Raw genomic sequence first — 21,992 nt, forward strand, 5'->3', positions numbered from 1 at the left:
AAGAGGTTGGCGGCGAACTATCCTTTTCCTGAAGCTCATTGCAGGAAATGGGAAACTCCGCCGGCGGTGGATTCCCACGTTACCCGCTTGATCAAAAGCGCGACGTTGCCATTGCCGTCTATCTCCTCTTTGAAGGATCCCACGGACAGGAAGGTGGAGACTTGTTTAAAGTCCATTTATTCTCTTTCCGGGGCGGTGGCTCGCCCGTCCATGGCTATCTCCTGGGTGGCTAAAGCCATTGAGGCATGGGCCAATGCCTTGGAGGATACCTTTCCTGATGAGGCTCCGGATATCCAGAGAGCGTTAGTGGGACAGATGCGGGATGCAGCTTCCTATATTGGGGAAGCGTCTTTGGATGCCAGCCTGCTCACTTCTAGGGTGTCGGCTGCAGCGGTATCTGCTCGGCGCTCCCTGTGGCTGAGGTCCTGGAGGGCTGATGCAGATTCAAAAAAGGGTCTGGAGGCCTTGCCTTTTAATGGTGATTTACTATTTGGTCCGGATTTGGACAGAATAGTGGATACTTTGGCTAAGTCCAAGTCGGCTTTTCTCCCTTCGGCCTCTGCGCCGGCTAAAGTGAGGAGCTCTGCCTTTCGGTCCTTTCGGGTTCAGGGTAAGGCCAAGGGCCAGTCCTTCCCGAGACAATTCGGCGACCAAGGCCGCACCCAAGCCCAAGAAGCAGGCATGGAGTGCTCGGCGCCCTTCTTCCAAGCAGGAGGATAAGCCTGCTGCCTGATGGGACGGGCCTCTCTCTGGGGGACCCCAGAGTGGGAGGCCGACTTCTCCAATTCGCCCAGTGTTGGCACAATACCACCACGGATGCCTGGGTTCGAGAAGTAGTCTCTCAGGGGTACGCCCTGTCTTTTCGGTTCAGGCCGCCCCACCAGTTTTTTTGTACGAGTCCTTCTCTGGACAAGACCAAAGCTGGTCAGATTCAGGTAGCTATAGAATCCTTGCTACAAGCAGGGGTCATTGTTCCCGTTCCGCAGTCTCAGCGCGGGACGGGGTACTATTCTACTCTGTTTCTGGTACAGAAACCCAATGGTTCTCATCGCCCTATCCTGAATTTGAAGTCTCTGAACAGATACCTCAGAGTTCCCAGGTTCAGGATGGAAACGTTACGTTCCATCATTCTGGCGATGGAACCCGGGGATTATATGGTCTCCCTCGATATCCAGGACGCCTATCTCCATGTGCCCATAGCACCGGCACATCAGCGGTATCTGAGGTTTGCTATCCTGAACCATCACTACCAATTTCGGGCGTTGCCTTTTGGCCTTTCCACGGCTCCGAGGGTGTTCACCAAGGTGATGGCGGTTATGGCTGCCCACCTTCGGGGTCAGGGTCTACGTCTGTTGCCGTACCTGGACGATCTTCTGCTGCTGGCGAGCTCCCCGGAGGTGCTTCTTCGACATCTCCACCTGACCATTGCTTGTCTTCAGGCACACGGGTGGTTGATAAACTGGAAGAAGTCCTCCCTGATTCCATCACAGCGGATGGTTCATTTGGGAGCCCTGCTGGATTCTCGTCAGCAGCGGATTTTCCTGACTCCAGAGAAGGTCTCCTCCCTGCAGCTGCGGATACACAGTTGCCTGAGCAGTTGCCGCCTGTCGGTCCATTCAGCTATGAGAGTTCTGGGCTCCATGGTGTCGACATTCGACATGGTGGAATTTGCCCAGTTCCATTCCCGGCCCCTGCAGGGGCTGATTCTATCGGAGTGGAACGGGTTACCTCACCGGATCCGCTCTCAGATGCTGGTGTTGTCCGCGGAGGTTCGGCAGTCTTTGGCTTGGTGGCTTCAGACGGTGCATCTGGTCGAGGGGCGCCCCTTTTGGATCCCGGACTGGGTCCTGCTCACGACGGATGCCAGTCTTCGGGGTTGGGGGGCAGTGACCGGCTCATTATCGCTTCAGGGTCGTTGGTCCGTGGAAGAAGCACTTCTCCCCATCAACATCCTGGAACTGCGGGCTGTGTACAGGGCCCTGCAGTCGTCCGGCCCCGCTCTTCACGGAAGGGCGGTTCAGGTGCAGTCCGACAACGCCACCACGGTGGCGTACATCAACCACCAAGGGGGAACTCGCAGTCGGGCAGCAATGTCGGAGGTGTCTCGCATTCTTGCTTGGGCGGAGTGTCACGTTCCAGCGATCTCGGCAGTCTTCATTCCCGGAGTCCTCAATTGGGAGGCGGACTTCCTCAGCCGTCACGATGTGCATCCCGGGGAATGGTCGCTTCACCCAGAGGTGTTTCAGCTACTCGTGGACAGGTGGGGGCTGCCGGAACTGGACTTGATGGCCTCCCGTCACAATCACAAGTTGCCCGTTTACGGGTCAAGGACAAGAGACGCAGGCGCCTGTCTGGTAGACGCTCTGTCGGTGAAATGGACGTTTCACCTGGCGTATCTGTTTCCTCCGATATCCTTACTTCCTCGGGTTCTGCGGAAATTCAAGCAGGACGGCGGCACGCTCGTGCTGGTGGCTCCGGCGTGGCCCAGACGTCCTTGGTACTCCGATCTGAGGTGCCTCTCCATCGACGCTCCGTACCTTCTTCCTCAGCGTCGGGACCTGTTGTCTCAGGGGCCCTGCCTTTACCCGGATCTGGGTCGGCTGTCTTTGACGGCGTGGCTCTTGAGACAGCCGTCTTGAGGTCTAGGGGTTTCTCCAGTTCAGTGATTGGTACCATGCTTAGGGCACGCAAGCCTGCCTCCGCGCGGATTTACCACAGGGTGTGGCGCACTTATTTTCAGTGGTGTGAATCCAGAAACTATGATCCGCAGGTGTTCCGGGTTTCCAGAATCTTGGAATTTCTTCAATCGGGTTTGGACCTCGGCTTACGCCTGGCCTCTCTGAAGGTTCATGTGTCTGCTTTGTCCGTGTGGTTTCAGCGACGGATTGCTACACTGCCAGATGTTTACACCTTTTTCCAAGGTGTTCTCAGGATCCAGCCTCCCTTCGTGCCTCCGGTGGCTCCATGGGACTTGACGGTGGTACTGAGGGTCTTGCAGGGTCCTCCTTTTGAGCCGCTTGAGTCGGTGGAGCTCAAGTGGCTGACGTTTAAGACCATTTTTCTCCTGGCAATTGCTTCGGCCAGGAGGGTTTCAGAATTGGGGGCGCTTTCCTGTCGCCCTCCTTTTCTGATTTTTCACCAGGACAGGGCAGTGCTCCGCACGCGTCCTGAGTTTTTGCCCAAAGTGGTTTCAAAGTTCCACATTAATCAGGAACTTGTTGTGCCAGCTTTTCAGTCACCTGATCTTTCGGCTGGTGAGGCTTCCTTGGATGTGGTCCGGGCACTTAGAATCTATGTGGACCGGACTGCTTCGGTTAGGAAGTCGGATTCTTTGTTTGTCCTCTTTGGTTTTCACAAGAGGGGTTGGCCTGCCAACAAGCAAACGATAGCCCGTTGGCTTCGTTCAGTTATTTGTGAGGCTTATGCGCAGGAGGGTTTACCTGTGCCAGCCTCTGTTAAGGCTCATTCCACTCGTTCTGTGGGTCCCTCTTGGGCTGCTAGACGTGGCGCCTCCGCTGTTCAGCTGTGTAAGGCGGCTACTTGGTCTTCAATTCAGACGTTTTTGAGGTTTTATGCGTTTGACACCTTCGCCTCTCAGGATGCATCCTTTGGGCGCCGGGTACTCCTTTCAGCACAGGAGTGTCCCCGCCCTTAGTTGAACTGCTTTGGGACATCCCCAAGGTCAACCCTGTGGACCCCCTATGGACCCTGAAGTAGAAAACAAGAGATATGGTAAGAACTTACCTTTGTTATCTCTGTTTCTACGAAGTCCATAGGGTCCACAGGGCGCCCGCCCTGACGCACCTGGCTTCAAATGGGCTGTGTGGCTGGTCACCGGTTTTCCGTCTCCCATTTCTGTGAGTATGGTTTCTTGTGTGTTCCAGTCTTCCTTCTCTCTGTTTAGTCTCCTCCTCCGGCCTTAGCTGCTTACCAACTGAGGTGCCTGTGGCCGGGGCGGGGTATAGAGGAGGACGGACCCAAGTGCATCCTGGGAGCAGCAAAGCTTTAACTGCGTGGTGCCCGTGGATCCAGATCCAGCTATACCCCCAAGGTCAACCCTGTGGACCCTATGGACTTCGTAGAAACAGAGATAACAAAGGTAAGTTCTTACCATATCTCTTGTTATACAGGACGCGTGCCTACGGGTACTTACAGAGACCTTTCCTCAGCATGGGCTGAGGTTTGCTGTATCACAGCAACACTTACAATTTTTCGGGCTCTGCCTGTTGGGACTGTCCTCAGCCCCACAGGGGTTTACCAGCGTTTTGGATTTTCTGACAGTTCTTCTGTTCAGTATATCCCAATGCTCCTGTACCTGGACGGCCTCCTGCTCTTAGCGGGATCACCGGGGTACTTTACGGCCAGGTCAGGATGACTGTGGCTTCTTCGGGGTGCAGACGTTTAATCAACGGGGAAAAAGTCCTCCCTGCATCCCTCTCTGGGTATTCTTCATCTAGGATCCCTGCTGGATTCTCAGAATCTGAGAATTCTTCTGGCGTAAGACGGAATCTCCTCTCTTCCATTAGGAATACATGGTTGTCTGCGCAGTCGACAGATGTCTTTACACTCTGGGATGCATGGTGGAATGGGCTCAGTTCCATTCCAGGCCTTTCCATAATTGGCTCATCTCCAGATGGAACGAGTTTTTTCTGTCGGATAACTGTTCAAACGATGATGCTCTCTCCGGAGGCAAGTCGGTCCCTGTCCGGGTGGCTATGGCCATCTCGTCCAGGGTTTTCTTTGCTAGGGACAGTGTCTGGATCGAATCCTTTTCAGTGCAGTTGGACGTCTGTCGATTCCACCCTGTCAATTAACTTACTCTGGCATAACTCTTGTTTCCCGGTGAACCTGAAAAGGTTCAGTCCGACAGGGTCAGGACAGTGGCTTCCTTTTTAGCAACACTGTTCGTTGGGTGGCAATGACAGGTATGTCACATATTCGGACATAGTCCGAGGGTCTCCTCCCGACCATCTCGGCAGCGTTCATTTCAGGAGCTCTCCATTGGGAAGCGGGAGTCCTCAGCCGTCACGACGTGCATCCCGGGGACTAGTCTCTTCCCCAAGAGAGGTTTCATCTCCTGGTGAGCAGGGGGGGCCCCCCTGAGGTGACCCTCATGGCCTTCTGACTTTATCACACTATGGTGTTACAGTTCAGCTCTGGGGATTCTGAAGCAAACTTCAGCGACTCTTTGTCGGTGAAGTGGTCCTTCCACTTTGTGTACCTGTGTTCTCCGGTCTCCCTTCTTCCTCGAGGTCTTTGGAAGTGTTTTCAATCGAGACGGAGATGCTTTCCTGCTGGTGGCTCCTGATTGCCCCAGATGTCAGGGGTACTTGGATCTTCGGAGTCTCTACATCGATACTCCATCCCTGATGCTTCACTGCCCGGACCTGTTGTCTCAGGGTCCTTGGTTTTGCCTTGGACCTGGGTCGTTTGTCTTTGACTGTGTCCTTACAGTGGTCTTACGGCTTCCCTGGCTTTGTCATCGTTGGAATGATTAGAGCACATGGATCAGCTTTTGCTGGGACCTACCACAAACTGTGGCAGCCATAAATCTTATGGTATTGTACCTGTCGATACAATCCTCCGGTGTCCAGGATTTCCAGATATTCTGGCATTCCTTCCGGCTGGCTTGGGTTTCACACTTGGCCTGGTCTTCCTGACAGTGCGGATCTCTACACTGTCAGTATGGTTAAGATATGGAATTGCTTCACTCTGGTATCCAGTTCATCCTTTGGAGTGTTTTCTTGATTATGCCTCCATTTGTCCTCCCTAGGGACTCCTTGGGAGTAAGTAGTGGTTCTTCGTTACCTCCGGGGACAGTCAATGGAACCGCTGGTTGTGATAGCCATTACATGGTCTATTGCTTAGGCTCTCTCTTTCTCTCAGGGTGTTTATATCAACCAGGAGAGTGTCTGAATTGGGAGCGTTCTCATGTGGCTCCCTCTTCTGGAGGGCATCATGTCAGGGTGGGAGTTGCTCTCGCCCTGTGTTTCTTCTTAGTGGTTTTCAGGTTCCATATTCTGGAACTTATGGTACGGCCATTCTGTCCCCAGTCCTCTCGGCTGGTGTGGCCTCATTGACTGTGGTCTGGCCTCTTTGGATTTATGTGATCCGTTCAGGTTCCTTACGGAAATCGGACTCCTTATTGGTGGTCTGAGATTTCTGGTTTTCACAGGAAAGGATGGCCGGCCTATAACCAAATGTTGGCTTGGATGGCCTCGTAGGTCTTCCTCAGGGGCCTACCCATGGGTAGGCCTTCCTGTTGTTGATGCTTGTTTTTTCTCGGGCCATGTGACCCTCGTGTGCGGCTCGCTGTGGCGCCTCGGCTGTTTTGCCTTACTAGGTGGCCACGTGGTCTTCTGTCCACACCTTTTTAAGGTTCTAGGCATTGGTTTCCTTTGCCTCTCAGGATGCTTCCTTTTTGGCGACGGATTCTCCTCTCAGCACAGGAGCGTCCCCACCCTTGGTTGAACTGCTTTGGGACATCCCCAAGGTCAACCCTGTGGATCCCCTATGGACCCTGAAGTAGAAAACAAGAGATATGGTAAGAACTTACCTTTGTTATCTCTGTTTCTACGAAGTCCATAGGGTCCACAGGGCGCCCGCCCTGACGCACCTGGCTTCATATGGGCTGTGTGGCTGGTCACCGGTTTTCCGTCTCCCATTTCGGTGAGTATGGTTATTGAGTGTTCCAGTTTTCTCTCTCTTTTTCTCTCCTCCTCCGGCCTTTGGCTACTTACAAACTGAGGTGCCTCTGGCTTGGGGGTGGGGTTATAGGGAGAGTGGACCCAGTGCATCCTGGGAGCTAATAGCTTTAACTGCATGGTGCCCGGATTTGGTTCCCAACCTATACCCCAAGGTCAACCCTGTGGACCCTATGGACTTCGTAGAAACAGAGATAACAAAGGTAAGTTCTTACCATATCTCTTGTTTTTGCTGAGGAGTCTCCATTTTACGCTGTATGTAGGGGGCACAGTGTTTCTTGCACCCCATGTTTATGTGAGGGGTGATGAGAGCAAAGGTTTATAATTGGGGTGCTCTGCTTCCTGTCACCGCTCTGTCCCCCTGTATGCGCTGAAGGAATGGGTATTACGGTAAGAATAACGTGTCTCTGTACGTGACTGACGTCTCCCGTTATCACCAGGGCTCATCCTCTGCTCTTTGTCTCTTTGGTGCAGCTATGAAGTGAAATCTTCAAGGGGTGACGATTCGGAGTGGGTTACGTTGCCCATCTGCTTCCGGGAAAGACGTTTCCGACAGAGCACTTCAACAGGTACCATCCTGTACGGGCAGCCTCTGCTAATCTCTGTACCTAGGCACAACCTCACCGTGGACATGCTGTATAACCTGGTCCTGGAGAGGATACAGTAAGTGTATAGCTTTCTCCATACTGACCGTTCTTACTGCTGTGTGTTATGTATAGTGACAGGAGGCCGGTGTTACTGTGTATAGTGACAGGAGGCCGGTGTTACCGTGTATAGGGACAGGAGGCCGGTGTTACCATATATAGGGAGAGGAGGCCGGTGTTACCGTGTATAGGGACTGGAGGCTGGTGTTACCGTGTATAGGGACGGGAGGCTGGTGTTACCATGTATAGGGACGGGAGGCTGGTGTTACCATGTATAGGGACGGGAGGCTGGTGTTACCATGTATAGGGACGGGAGGCCGGTGTTACCATGTATAGGGACGGGAGGCCGGTGTTACCATGTATAGGGACGGGAGGCCGGTGTTACCATGTATAGGGACGGGAGGCCGGTGTTACCATGTATAGGGACGGGAGGCCGGTGTTACCATGTATAGGGACGGGAGGCCGGTGTTACCATGGGTAGGGACGGGAGGCCGGTGTTACCATGTATAGGGACGGGAGGCCGGTGTTACCATGTATAGGGACGGGAGGCCGGTGTTACCATGGGTAGGGACAGGTGAGTACAGGATACCGATGTCATTGAGTGGCTCTGACCTTAGTTCCAAGTAACCGGGCCCAGCTGGAGCTCTCACAATAAGGAATAGGCAGCAATAGCGCCATCGCAGGGCTGGACGTTGATGGAGATGTTTCCCAAAGACTCCGGCTGCCCGAAGGGGGGTAACTAAGTATCAACCAAGAGAGGTAAAAGTTACTAAATGATTTTTTATTTTGCTTAATTATATTATTTCTGTTTTATGGGCCTCTGTCCTGCCCAATGTAACTCACCTGTAATAATTCACATTCTGTAATAATGTTCTGTAATTTGTAGGAAATGAGGGGGGGGAGTAGGGTGAATTCCTTTCCAGGGCACTGTGTAAATGTGAGCGTTGCCTCGTAGTACTGGTAAATAGGCGGCTTGTCCTGCAGCACATGGCCGGGGGAGATATTGGCCTAAGTTGTGCTGAGTCATACAGATAATGTAACTACACTGGGCGCGGCTGTACTAATGTACGGTGCTGTATGTTACCGTCACACGTTGTATCAGTACGCCATCAATTCATTTCACACCGTTCAGCTGATACAAACATATGTCACCCTCTATTGTCACCCTCTATTGTCACCCTCGCCCTTAGTATCATCCGTCCCTTCTGTCATCAGGTGTATATGTCAGATACAGCTCTAGGTCCAGGGTCTTTCTGTACACACACATCACACACATATACATACACATCCCACACATACACCACACATAGACATACACCACACATAGACATACACCACACATAGACATACACCACACATAGACATACACCACACATAGACATACACCACACATAGACATACACCACACATAGACATACACCACACATAGACATACACCACACATAGACATACACCACACATAGACATACACCACACATAGACATACACCACACATAGACATACACCACACATACACCCCACACACACATACACCCCACACACACATACACCCCACACACACATACACCACACATACACCACACATAGACATACACCACACATACACCACACATACACATAGACATACACCGCACATAGACATACACCACACATAGACATACACCACACATAGACATACACCACACATAGACATACACCACACATACACCACATACACCACACATACACCACACCACACATACACCACACATACACCACACCACACATACACCACACATACACATTACACCACACATACACATTACACCACACATACACATACACCACACATACACATACACCCCACTCACACACCCCACACATACACCACACACACACATACCCACTGAGCGAGTGGAGTGCGCTGTAATAGAGGCCGGAGGCTCACTTGAGGAGGCTACATATGTCTGACTGATGGTCAGACGAATCCAACGTGCAAGCGTCTGTTTACGGGCTGGCCAACCAGGACGGACAGCGTCATACAAGACAAACAGAGCATCCGTCTTACGTATAGCTGCAGTCCTTTCCTCATAGATCCGAAGAGCTCGAATAACATCTAAGGGTCTTGAAGCCGGTGAAGCTTGAGGAAGAACCAGGACAAGGTTCGAACCGAGAAGACTGTAAATGGGAAAGGACTAGACCCAGATCCCATGGAGCTGTAGGTGGAACAAAGGGAGGCTGTAAACAGACAACCCCCTGTAGAAGAGTATATAGGTCCTATGTAATTGCAGGCACAGAAACAGACAGATCTCAGGTGCACAACTCCAAATTACTGATTATATATAAATGCAATAACATTTTACAATCAATGAGGTTTTTAGCATAATCATGGCCAAGGTTATGGGCCTACCCACCATATCCAGGTAACCTCTGTAGGGTAGGTCCCTAACACACTAGGGTTCAAATCCAGAGCGCAGGACACCCCCAAACTGGCCCAGCTAAGCGGAACCCCCGGGGACCTTGAACTGTGGCCGGACCTACGGGGGTCAGCATAAGGTAAGCAGCGGGCGTCTGCGGAAGGCGCCCGCTGATACACAGTCCGTGTCCCCAGGGCTGGGGGCTCCCTGGGGATGGCAGTATATTGGAGCCAGGCACTGAGCCTGCGCTCGCACTAGACCACCAGGGATGCAGGGCTGGAGTGTTGCTGAACATGCTCCAGCATCCCAGGGGGTTAATTACCTGCCGAGGGAGAGCGCCTTCCCTGCAGCGCACAGGAGACCTCTCCACCGCTTCTCTCAGGGCCTGGCGGGCTGAGGCAGCGATCCTCCTCCTGGGGTCGTCTCCTCTGTCCTCTCCGGCGGCCATTTTAGTTGAGCATTACACGCTGGTTCAGGGTGCATAGCCTGGGTCCCCCTTACATACCTCTCCAAGTAAGGTCAGTGTATGTAGCGCTATTCCTAGCAGACTGTTGGTCTGTGTAGTTGATGATAGCGCCATCGCTGCATGGTGTGTGACTTTATGCTAGCGCTGTCTGCCTGTTCTACTGTCAGCCATTTTACTATCCCTATATCCCCTTTTCTCTCAGCCCACCCGGTGACGGTGCTGTCGGGTTGGGAATTTACCTCACAGTATGAAGTATTTCTTACTGTGCGGTGGGTCACATACCAATGTGTCTAGTCAGATGCCCCTCTCCTGTCTTCCTGCTCCAGGTGTAAAGCGGGTGTGGAGGAGGGGGAGTGTGCTTCAGGATGGTTTATGCACGTTCACAGGAGCCTCCTTGGGCTTGAGGGGCGGCAGTCCTGTCCCCCATATTAGGGGTCCCAGGACAGATGGTGGTAGCACAATGTCCCCCTCAACAGACTCTTTCCCAAACGGAGCCTGTCTGGGTGAACCTTCTGTCCGCCACAGTCCCAGACCCTAACGGATTGGTTTCAAGAAACGCTGCTTAGACCTTCTATGAGACCTTTGTTGTGTCGTTTTATCCCCCCCCCAACTACACAGTATGGGGAGGATGACATGTCATCCGATGAGGGTGAATTTGAAGATGTCTCTGACACCCCACAATCAGTGGTGGGGGTGAAGTCCAAGATATATATTCCAGGCCTTATACGGGCAGTCTGTATGGCCATGGGTAATTACGGATGACGGCCTGCCAGCAACTGCGCCTACATATGAGTATTTTAAGGAGGTTAAGGGGGCTACTGCTGTTTTTCCCCCTATCTGGTCAGCTAGTGGTCAGTCTGGCCTATGCATACCCCTTTGCGGAGAATTATTTCACTAAATGGGAGTCGCCTCCTCAGGTGGATTCTCATGTGACGCGCTTAGCGAGGTGTGCGACATTACCTATGCCGTCCATGTCCTCTATGACTGATGCAATGGACCGTAAGGCGGAAGAGTGCCTTAAGTTTACGCCCAGTGCTGGTGCTAGATCACCGCAGACACTTGGGTAAGGGAATGGGTCTCTTAGAGGTATAGAGGTATGCCTTCTCCTTCTGCAACAGGCCTCCTCATCAGTCTTCACTGCTGGCCTTCCTTCAGATCCAGAGAAGGCTCGGGCAATTCAGGAAGTGGTGCACTCTATGCTCCACATGGGGGTCATAGTGCCAGTCCCGTTACCCCTAAGGGGAACAGGTTACTACTCCAACCTCTATCTGGTTCAAAAACCGAACGGTTCCTACCACCCTATTCTCAAGTCCCTGAACAAGTTTCTAAGGGTCCCCCGGTTCCGGAGAGAGACTCTGCGTTCCATTATATTAGCTATGGAACTTGGGGATTTTATGGTGTCTCTGGATATTCAGGATGCCTGTGGTCGGAGGCAGGCCACACGGGGTTAATGGCTGCCACAGCACTGAAAGGGTTAACCCCCGTGCTGTGCCGTCATTTTTAAAAGGACAGTGCACACTGCACATGGTTTATAATAAACTGTATCAAAGTATATATGTATTGCTGCAATGCATTAGTGCATGAAGCAACGTATATTTAATAGGCTATGCACTATATGGTAAATGTATATTTTGTAGAGAAAATGCACTTAGAAGGAATGTATAAGCTGTGTTAGAAGGCTGTAGCTATAAGTGAAATGGTTATGAGACCTTCTCACCTCCTGACATAGGAAGTGATATGTTATCATCCTGACCTATGATAGTGGCCAGAGCCATTGTGTAACTAAGCTTTCTATGTAGTGCATCCCAGTGACCTCTGGCTGGAAGGTCTCTGTGTGATGGTGTCATATAGCCAAACACTTCATGTACAGAACTTACTTTTGAAAAGACAATTTGTTTTTAAGGAGATCCTTTTGGATGCCACTTCTAAAAGCTGAATGTGTTAGGGTTGGAAATGCCAAAGTGATAAGGATGAATGTCATTTACTATTTCCTGGGAAATGTTATACCAACATTATAGGAGACAGTATAATGTATGATAAATCAGTTTGTGTGGTGGATTAGGAAGGAGGATATTGAGAGACTCCTTTGAAATGTAATATGTTGTTCATTTATGTTTTCTGAGCTAGAATGATTGGCTGGAAGGAGCACAGGGTGGATTTGCCCCCCTGTGATGTTGTGTGTAAGAATGGCATAAAAAGAGGGACTGTGAGCCCTGTGTGTGTACAACCCTGTAACTTCTATGAGGAGACCTGCTGATAAGGTTCCTGTATGTGGTACATCTTTGGAAATCCTTTGTGGAGAATTGCTGTTTGATTTCTATGTGATATTCCCCTTCAGACGGAAGGGAGGGTCTTCTTTAAGACATTGAGCAAATAAACACCATTTGCCTTTTACTTCAATTGCCTCAATCTTGCGACCAACAGACTTGCGCAAAAACGCTATTCCGTTCTCCTGCTGTTCTGGGTAAGAGCTCCGTGTCTCCAAGTTCAAGCCCTCTGCCAGCTACCGTGCAGACCTGGTCCATTGCGAGGGATCTTGTGGGAAACCAAACAGGGGGTGTGTCCGCAGTTAATCAAACGCATACGCAGCAGAAGCGGTTCCAGGTTCCGAGGCAGGAGCCTGAGTGTACCTAATAAGCGGTTCCAAACGCCGATGGTAGAGTTTGGTGGTGGCAGCATCGTTACATGCCCACGGCGCAGTGGGCGGAGTCAGTGACAGGCAGTCACTGACGGAGAGTGGGAGTCCAAAAGCGCTAACCCGTGACCAGGGACGGCCTAGGCGAAAGGCATCCGGTCACAATGCCTATCTGCATAGCCCTATTGCCAAGGCTCATCAACGTTTCCTCAGATTTTCTGTACTAGACCACCATTAAAAGTTTCAAGCTCTGTCGTTTGGCCTCTCTACAGCACCGCGGATGTTTACCAAGGTAATTGGTGGTCATGGCGGCCCACCTGCAGCTACAGGGGGTTCGCCTGCTTCCCTACCCGAACAACCTTCTACTGTTAGCAGGGTCTCCAGAAGTACTCTGCAACCATCTGCAACTGACATTTTCAGTGTTGCAGACCCACGGCTGGCTGATAAATTGGAAGAAGTCCTCCCTAACTCCATCCTAGAGGATGACCCTTCTGGGTGCACTGTTGGACTCTTAACAGCAGAGGATCTTCTTGACGGTAGAGAAGATCTCTGTGTTACAGACAAGGATACGCACTTGTCTCCAGGGTCGCCGAGTGTCCATTCACTCAGTGATCCGATTACTGGGGTCCATGGTGTCGACGGTCGACATGGTGGTGTATTACTAGTTTCATTCCAGACCTCCGCAGAGGTTGATTCTCTCCAGGTGGGATGGATTACCCCATCCGATAAAGACAGATGATGGTGCTTTCTCCGGAGGTGCGACCGTCTCTAACTTGGTGGTTACAGACTTCTCCTCTCTATAGGGGACGTCCGTTTTTGGGATCCCGGAGTGGGTCCTCCTCACGACGGATGTCTGTCTTCGAGGCTGGAGCGCTGTGACAGGTCCACACATCTTTCAGGGATGGTGGAAGTCAGTGGAGTCTGCCTTCCCGATCAATATATTGGAACTTCAGACGGTGTTCAGAGAGCTACCACAATCAAGAGTCATTCTGCGCGGAAAGCCCATGCTAATTCAGTCAGACAACGCCACCACAGTGGCTTTCAGCAACAGTCAAGGAGGAACTCGAAGTCAGGCGGCCCTACTTCGGAGTTTCGCCATCGACGAGATATCCCGCATTCTGACTTGGGCAGAAGGCAATCTCCCAGCCATCTCGGCAGTGTTCATCCCAGGAAGTCCTCAATTGGGACGTGGACTTCCTCAGCGGCACGATGTGCATCCAGTGGAATTGTCCCTTCACCAGGAGGTATTTCAGATCCTAGTGGACAAGTGGGGCCTTCCAGAAATAGACTGCATGGCCTCCAAACACAACCGCAAGCTGCTAATGTATGGGTCCCGAACAAGTGACGCAGAGGCTCTCCTGGTAGATGCTCTGTCGGTACGGTGGACCTTCCAGTTTGCATACCTGTTTTCTCCATTCTCCCTTCTTCCTCGAGTGCTTCGAAAGTTCAGGCAAGAAGGGGGTACGATCCTGCTGGTGGCTCCAGCATGGCCAAGCCTATGGCTTGCTACTAGAACTGAGGTGCCTTGGCCTGGGGGCGGGGTATAGGAGGGGACCCGGTGCATCCTGGGATGACAGCTTTAATAGTGTGCTGCCCATGGACAAGCCCATGCCTATACCCCAAGGTATCCCTGTGGACCATAAGGACTTCGTAGAAACAGAGATAACAAAGGTAAGTTCTTACCATATCTCTTGTTTTTGTCTGGACGCTTTGAGGTCGACTTGTGGAAGACCTCACCGGTGGACAAGTTGTTGAAACACCTGAGGATGGAACGCCCATTCCCCTGGGTGCACGTCCTGTCGGCTGAGGTAATCTGCCTCCCAATTGTTTACGCCTGGCATGAAGATTGCTGAAATCGCCATTACTGTGCATTACTGTTATCCCCTCACGCCTAGCGCCTTACTCTGATCCCCTCACGCCTAACGCATTTCTCTGATCCCCTCACGCCTAACGCCTTTCTCTGATCCCCTCACGCCTAACGCCTTTCTCTGATCCCCTCACGCCTAACGCCTTTCTCTGATCCCCTCACGCCTAACGCCTTTCTCTGATCCCCTCACGCCTAGCGCCTTACTCTGATCCCCTCACGCCTAGCGCCTTACTCTGATCCCCTCACGCCTAGCGCCTTACTCTGATCCCCTCACGCCTAGCGCCTTACTCTGATCCCCTCACGCCTAGCGCCTTACTCTGATCCCCTCACGCCTAGCGCCTTACCCTGATCCCCTCACGCCTAGCGCCTTACCCTGATCCCCTCACGCCTAGCGCCTTACTCTGATCCCCTCACGCCTAGCGCCTTACTCTGATCCCCTCACGCCTAGCGCCTTACCCTGATCCCCTCACGCCTAGCGCCTTACCCTGATCCCCTCACGCCTAGCACCTTACTCTGATCCCCTCACGCCTTACTCTGATCCCCTCACGCCTAGCGCCTTACTCTGATCCCCTCACACTTACAGAATATGAATATAAAACCACAGATAAAATATAAACGTGTAAATGGATCCAGACTTGGAATCCCTATAAGAACACATGGTCTCCTGTCAGATGGGAAAGATCTGACCATCTCTCTGTGTGTTGCTGTTTTTGTTATATATCCGGTATGTTTTTGATTGGGCTCCTGTTTGGTCGGAGGGTCCCCTATCTTATTGCGCTGCAGGTGTACGCTCCTGTCCGCACTATTCTCCTTATTACTGGAGCTGTAGCTCTGCGGGTCGTTTGCTCCGGTGTGTATGTGTTTTTTGTCTTCTCTCTTTTATTTTATTTTTTTGTTTCAAAGGAAGGGGGGTGAGGAGGGGGTGGGGGAGGGTTTGCCTAGGTAGCGGAGTGTGGTTGGCAGTTTGGGATTTTGAGGTATGCCGCAGTTGGGTATAGGTATACAGGACGGGGGGTGGGGCTTCCTTTAGTTGGGGTTTTTTGCCTCTATTCTTGTATTTATGGTTTATTTTTCTGTTTACACAGCACTTGTACTGTTTTAGATTATGATTTAGGTTTCTCTTTGCCATGTACTTCAATATTGATTTTCCGCTAGGGGAGGGATGGTTAGTCCTTTCTCTAAGTTTTTCCTTGTTTCTGGTGTTATTTTGGTGCGATCCCCTTTATACTTTTAGCTTATTTGTATTTATTTTAGACCCAGTTTGAGTGGCGTTTGTTAGAATGGCGCCTTCGGGCCCTCGCCTTGTAATTCTCTGGTTTTCACGACTGGGGGCCATAAGGGGTTTGCACCTTTTCCCATATACATTCTTCCTGTCCTTGCTTGTATTCTATCCTGATAGACTTGTATTATCTGTGTTCAGATGCCTGTTGGTCCCAGTACTAGCTGAGGGATTGTGCAATGTTGGGTCTCATTACCTTACAATGTATTTTGACAGTATCGCTGTTTAATGTTGTTCTAGTCTTTATTTCTATATGATGTGATTCCATAATGATATATGTGCTGTGCTTCCTTTCTTCTTCTCTTCTATATGTGTGATGTGTACATTTTGAAAAAAAACCTTTCTGTAAATAAACACATATTTAAAATAAAGATCTAACCTTATGTAACAGTGCAAGGTAGCTCTACGGCCTCGTCCTCCAGACCCGCAGCAGATGAGCCCCGTTTTAATGTCCCTCCTTTCAACCAACGCATTTCGGTTACTTATCTGTCGCCTTTTTAGTTGCTGAGGAGCCTATGGAATTGGCGATTCATTATTTTGTCTCTTTCCTCCAGGCGCTATATCAAGTCTCCGTTACCAGACGAGTACACCTGCGCTACTGGTGAGAGCAGTACCTGCAATGGTTCCAATGGAATATATGATGGTAGGTTGTGTCCAGCCTTCTGCTCTCAGTCTCCTGTAATGCTCCTTATAAATCGCACCAACATTTGCCCTACGGTGGTTTCTTTATCCAGATTTTAATTTTGACAAATCCTTACCTGGGTCTCCTATTATAAGATACTTCTCTTACGTGTTTTTCATTTTCAAGATGAGGAAATGGACCATCAAGAGGGCGAAGAGAGAGAAGAATCCCCTGAGGAGTCGAATGGCCAGTCAGACGATAGTGCCGAGTACGACAGCTCAGAGGGCGGCTGCAGCCCCTGTAATAAAATGCCAAAGAAAGCCCCGGACTGCCACAAGAGGCTGTTCTCCTTCAGCTTGGTGAACCCTTACGCCATGTCGGATGTGGGCTCCATGCCTGCTGAGGGCTCCTTCTTAAAACTCGCCTGTAAGTTTCAATTGTCAAAAGTAATGCTAATGGAAAGAGTGAGGTTCGTTTTCTCTACTGATGGCATAAAGACTGCAGAAAGGGAGGGCCCACCGCCCCAAGACTGCAGAAAGGGAGGGCCCACCGCCCACCCCAAGACTGCAGAAAGGAAGGTCCCACCGCCCATCCCAAGACTGCAGAAAGGAAGGGCCCACCGCCCATCCCAAGACTGCAGAAAGGGAGGGCCCACCCCAAGACTGCAGAAAGGGAAGGCCCACCGCCCACCCCAAGACTGCAGAAAGGGAGGGCCCACCGCCCACCCCAAGACTGCAGAAAGGGAGGGCCCACCGCCCACCCCAAGACTGCAGAAAGGGAGGGCCCACCGCCCACCCCAAGACTGCAGAAAGGGAGGGCCCACCGCCCACCCCAAGACTGCAGAAAGGGAGGGCCCACCGCCCACCCCAAGACTGCAGAAAGGGAGGGCCCACCGCCCACCCCAAGACTGCAGAAAGGGAGGGCCCACCGCCCACCCCAAGACTGCAGAAAGGGAGGGCCCACCGCCCACCCCAAGACTGCAGAAAGGGAGGGCCCACCCCAAGACTGCAGAAAGGGAGGGCCCACCGCCCACCCCAAGACTGCAGAAAGGGAGGGCCCACCGCCCACCCCAAGACTGCAGAAAGGGAGGGCCCACCGCCCACCCCAAGACTGCAGAAAGGGAGGGCCCACCCCAAGACTGCAGAAAGGGAGGGCCCACCGCCCTAGTATCTCTCTCTATAGTCTTCATGTGGAAGTGAGAGATTTAATACAGAGACTTCTCCATTATATGATGGATGAGATTTGGTGTCTGCTGCGTGTAAGATACAGGTTGTTCAGAGAGGCTGACGTGTAACATTATACACCCCTACAAGTATCTTTCCTGCGGCTCTGTTGCCCCCCCTGCTGGCAGTGGAAGTGCAGAGCCTGATTGTTGAATCTGCTATTTCTCATATTAACTGTGGCCTCTTCTTTCCCAGCTTATTCTACTGTTGCAATTGACTGGGACTCGGAAACCAAGAAACTGTATTACGATGACCAAGAGGCAGAGGTAAAGGTCCCTGATGTATTAGGGGTGGGGGACTTGCATTAACAAATATTCTAAAATAAATGTTTTAATCTCATAGCTGAGTGTTTATCCCCTAGTCCTTTATTAGGAAGTTATTGGTTATGAACTAAGGGCCTGATTCAGAGCCGGACGCTATTTGCGCTCGTTCGTTCAGATAAAGGGGCCTTCTATTTAAATTGAGCGCTCGCTCTTTGCGGTCTGTTGACGCCTCTATGTCTGAGCGAGCGAACGAAACATGCGCTCGCTATTTTGTAAAGACGCCCCCTGGCTGCTCGCATCCTATGTCATCTCCGCTATTTATTTGATTAATCGAGTACATCGAAAGGCGTCTGAACTGCTCGCAGTGCTTGTTGTTGGATTTTCTTACCGCAATCATGCGAACAGTTCAGGCTAAGAAACAACCAAGTGACGTGGTCGATGACGCTGCTTTGTTAATTATGCACACCTGCGTTCGAATCACCACTCCCCGTTTTCAAGCACCTTCCCCTGTTACCACCCACAAACGTCTCATCCTGTCACTCAAATTAGCAGGCATTCGCTATTTTGCGAGCGCTTGATTTCCGACCGCAATGACTGGTTGGCGCATGCGCATTACGACCCATACGCATGTGCAGATGTGCGAACATCGCTCGGAGCGAACGAGCGGCCGCTTACGAGCGGCTCTGAATCAGGCCCTAAGAGTATTCGGGACTCCGGCCGATCCCCAGCAAATCTGCTGTTTCCAGGGAAATTAGGGGTCCCATGGTCCAGTAATAGGTTCTGTGTTGTGTAACGTTCTTACACTTCATTCCTGGCCGGATTGTCAGCAGATTGTGTCCAGGCTCATTGCACCAGTAGTGTATGGAGATTATATACCACAGAACAGCAGGGATACTGGGCCCTCCCTCAGCTGTGTGATCCAAATGTACCTCCATAATGGCACCGATTGGCGACTGCCGTGTTGACCACTCCGTGTGACGTGGTGTTCTGTGAGTGCGTGTCCCTGTAGTAATGTAGTCTTCCCTGTGTAGGCCTTTGATAAGCACGAATCTATGACGCACGCTCAGAAGAAGAAAATGACGGTAGCACTTAGAGACTGCATACAGCTCTTCACAAAGACGGAAGTTCTCGGTGAACACGACCCCTGGTGAGTCGGCCCTTGTGTCGCTGTGACAGCTGCCGTTCTCTGCCTGTATGTGCAGGTGTGTCTGACGTCTCTGCCTCTGTGACAGGTATTGTCCAAACTGCCGGAAGCATCAGAGGGCCACCAAGAAATTTGACCTGTGGTCTTTGCCAAAAGTCCTTGTGGTGCATCTGAAACGCTTCTCGTACAATCGCTACTGGAGGGACAAGCTGGACGCGGTGGTAGAGTTTCCTATTCGGTAAATTGTTGTTACACAGTATAATGTAATATCTGTAGCACCCAGCCTCAGTAAACCACTCTGCTCCCCAAGTTTGCCTTCTGGGGTGTTCGGGCAGGTTCCTTGTCGCGGACATATATCTCCGTATGACCAGGAAGAAGTGGTGACCTGTTGGCACAGTCTCACATGCTGGAGAGTTCTATGGGGTATTAGCAGCTTCCCTGCTACAGTGTGTGTAACCTATGCTGGATTTGTGACCCGTTCCTGACTGCTGACTCTGCTGCACATTGCCTGGCGGGCTCTGTCCCTTGTGCTGACTCTGCTGCACATTGTCTGACGGGCTCTGTCCCTTGTGCTGACTCTGCTGCACATTGTCTGACGGGCTCTGTCCCTTGTGCTGACTCTGCTGCACATAGTCTGACGGGCTCTGTCCCTTGTGCTGACTCTGCTGCACATTGTCTGAAGGACTCTGCCCCTTGTGCTGACTCTGCTGCACATTGCCTGACGGGCTCTGTCCCTTGTGCTGACTCTGCTGCACATTGTCTGAAGGACTCTGCCCCTTGTGCTGACTCTGCTGCACATTGCCTGACGGGCTCTGTCCCTTGTGCTGACTCTGCTGCACATTGTCTGAAGGACTCTGCCCCTTGTGCTGACTCTGCTGCACATTGCCTGACGGGCTCTGTCCCTTGTGCTGACTCTGCTGCACATTGCCTGGCGGGCTCTGTCCCTTGTGCTGACTCTGCTGCACATTGTCTGAAGGACTCTGCCCCTTGTGCTGACTCTGCTGCACATTGCCTGACGGGCTCTGTCCCTTGTGCTGACTCTGCTGCACATTGCCTGACGGGCTCTGCCCCTTGTGCTGACTCTGCTGCACATTGCCTGACGGGCTCTGTCCCTTGTGCTGACTCTGCTGCACATAGTCTGACGGGCTCTGTCCCTTGTGCTGACTCTGCTGCACATTGACGGGCTCTGTCCCTTGTGCTGACTCTGCTGCACATTGCCTGACGGGCTCTTTCCCTTGTGCTGACTCTGCTGCACATTGTCTGACGGGCTCTGTCCCTTGTGCTGACTCTGCTGCACATTGCCTGACGGGCTCTGTCCCCTGTGCTGACTCTGCTGCACATTGTCTGACGGGCTCTGTCCCTTGTGCTGACTCTGCTGCACATTGTCTGACGGGCTCTGTCCCTTGTGCTGACTCTGCTGCACATTGTCTGATGGGCTCTGTCCCTTGTGCTGACTCTGCTGCACATTGTCTGACGGGCTCTGTCCCTTGTGCTGACTCTGCTGCACATTGTCTGACGGGCTCTGTCCCTTGTGCTGACTCTGCTGCACATTGTCTGACGGACTCTGCCCCTTGTGCTGACTCTGCTGCACATTGCCTGACGGGCTCTGTCCCTTGTGCTGACTTTGCTGCACATTGTCTGAAGGACTCTGCCCCTTGTGCTGACTGCTGCACATTGCCTGACGGGCTCTGTCCCTTGTGCTGACTCTGCTGCACATTGCCTGGCGGGCTCTGTCCCTTGTGCTGACTCTGCTGCACATTGTCTGGCGGGCTCTGTCCCTTGTGCTGACTCTGCTGCACATTGTCTGACGGGCTCTGTCCCTTGTGCTGACTCTGCTGCACATTGTCTGACGGGCTCTGTCCCTTGTGCTGACTCTGCTGCACATTGCCTGACGGGCTCTGTCCCGTGTGCTGACACGGCGCCATTGTGCAGATATTCCCCCGTGTATGTATATATCCACACCCATGTACGCCATAAATACAATGTGCTATAATATTGTTCCTATAATGGTCGGTCTCTCTCGTCTCTAGAAACCTCAATATGTCGGAGTTTGTCTGTGACCCGACGGCAGATCCCTACGTCTACGACCTTGTTGCGGTTTCAAATCACTATGGAGGAATGGGAGGCGGACATTGTAAGCAACACGTGTGTACAGTGGTCGTGTGCGCCTTGGGGTGGATCTGGGCGTGATGTCCATGTGTTTGTGTCTTGTCCCCACAGATACAGCTTATGCAAAGAACCAGGACACAGAGCAGTGGTATTATTTTGATGACAGCAGTGTCTCTCCAGCATCTGAAGATCAGATTGTGGTCAGTGTAATACATAATAACATTGTCATACATACAGAATGAGATGACACCAGTCGCCGCTCTGTGTGATAGTGACCTGCTTGGGGTGTGATAACGTCTTGCTGTACCGATCCCTGAGACTGCCCCATAATTTCCCTGCCTTTGTGATGTCACCGGTAGATTCACCAAATAACATGCACTGGGGAACGCAAACCCCACCCCCTTCCAGAACACTGTATTCCCCAGGGACTGGGAGGACCCTAGCCGCTTTCTGCATCTGGGAGGGGGTTACACAGCCCCCTACTGATGCACACCTCAGTCCTTCACTGACCGCTGGGGTTTTATGGAGACCCCTCTCTCAGGAGGAGTATAGGAGGTGCTAACCTAATTCTGCTGTATTATGGCAGGTGCACCAAACAGGTCCTGCATACAGTACAGGCCTTCCATATCGGGGGGGCGGG

General features: G+C 51.8%; 1 protein-coding gene across 1 annotated transcript in view; it reads left to right on the top strand.

The window, feature by feature from the left end:
- The window catches only part of USP4 (ubiquitin specific peptidase 4), a 102,581-nt gene that overhangs the window by 75,477 nt on the left and 5,112 nt on the right, over positions 1 to 21,992 (top strand). Inside the window, exons 14-21 of the mRNA XM_088465377.1 lie at positions 7,179 to 7,367; positions 16,546 to 16,634; positions 16,800 to 17,039; positions 18,032 to 18,102; positions 19,131 to 19,246; positions 19,332 to 19,481; positions 21,274 to 21,377; positions 21,464 to 21,552. Coding sequence (XP_088321503.1) covers positions 7,179 to 7,367; positions 16,546 to 16,634; positions 16,800 to 17,039; positions 18,032 to 18,102; positions 19,131 to 19,246; positions 19,332 to 19,481; positions 21,274 to 21,377; positions 21,464 to 21,552 — 1,048 coding nt within the window. The remainder of the gene's footprint in view (positions 1 to 7,178; positions 7,368 to 16,545; positions 16,635 to 16,799; positions 17,040 to 18,031; positions 18,103 to 19,130; positions 19,247 to 19,331; positions 19,482 to 21,273; positions 21,378 to 21,463; positions 21,553 to 21,992) is intronic.

Source organism: Taudactylus pleione, unplaced genomic scaffold (assembly GCF_031769625.1).
Source record: "Taudactylus pleione unplaced genomic scaffold, aTauple2 ptg001984l, whole genome shotgun sequence".
NCBI classification, from domain to species: Eukaryota; Metazoa; Chordata; class Amphibia; order Anura; family Myobatrachidae; genus Taudactylus; species Taudactylus pleione.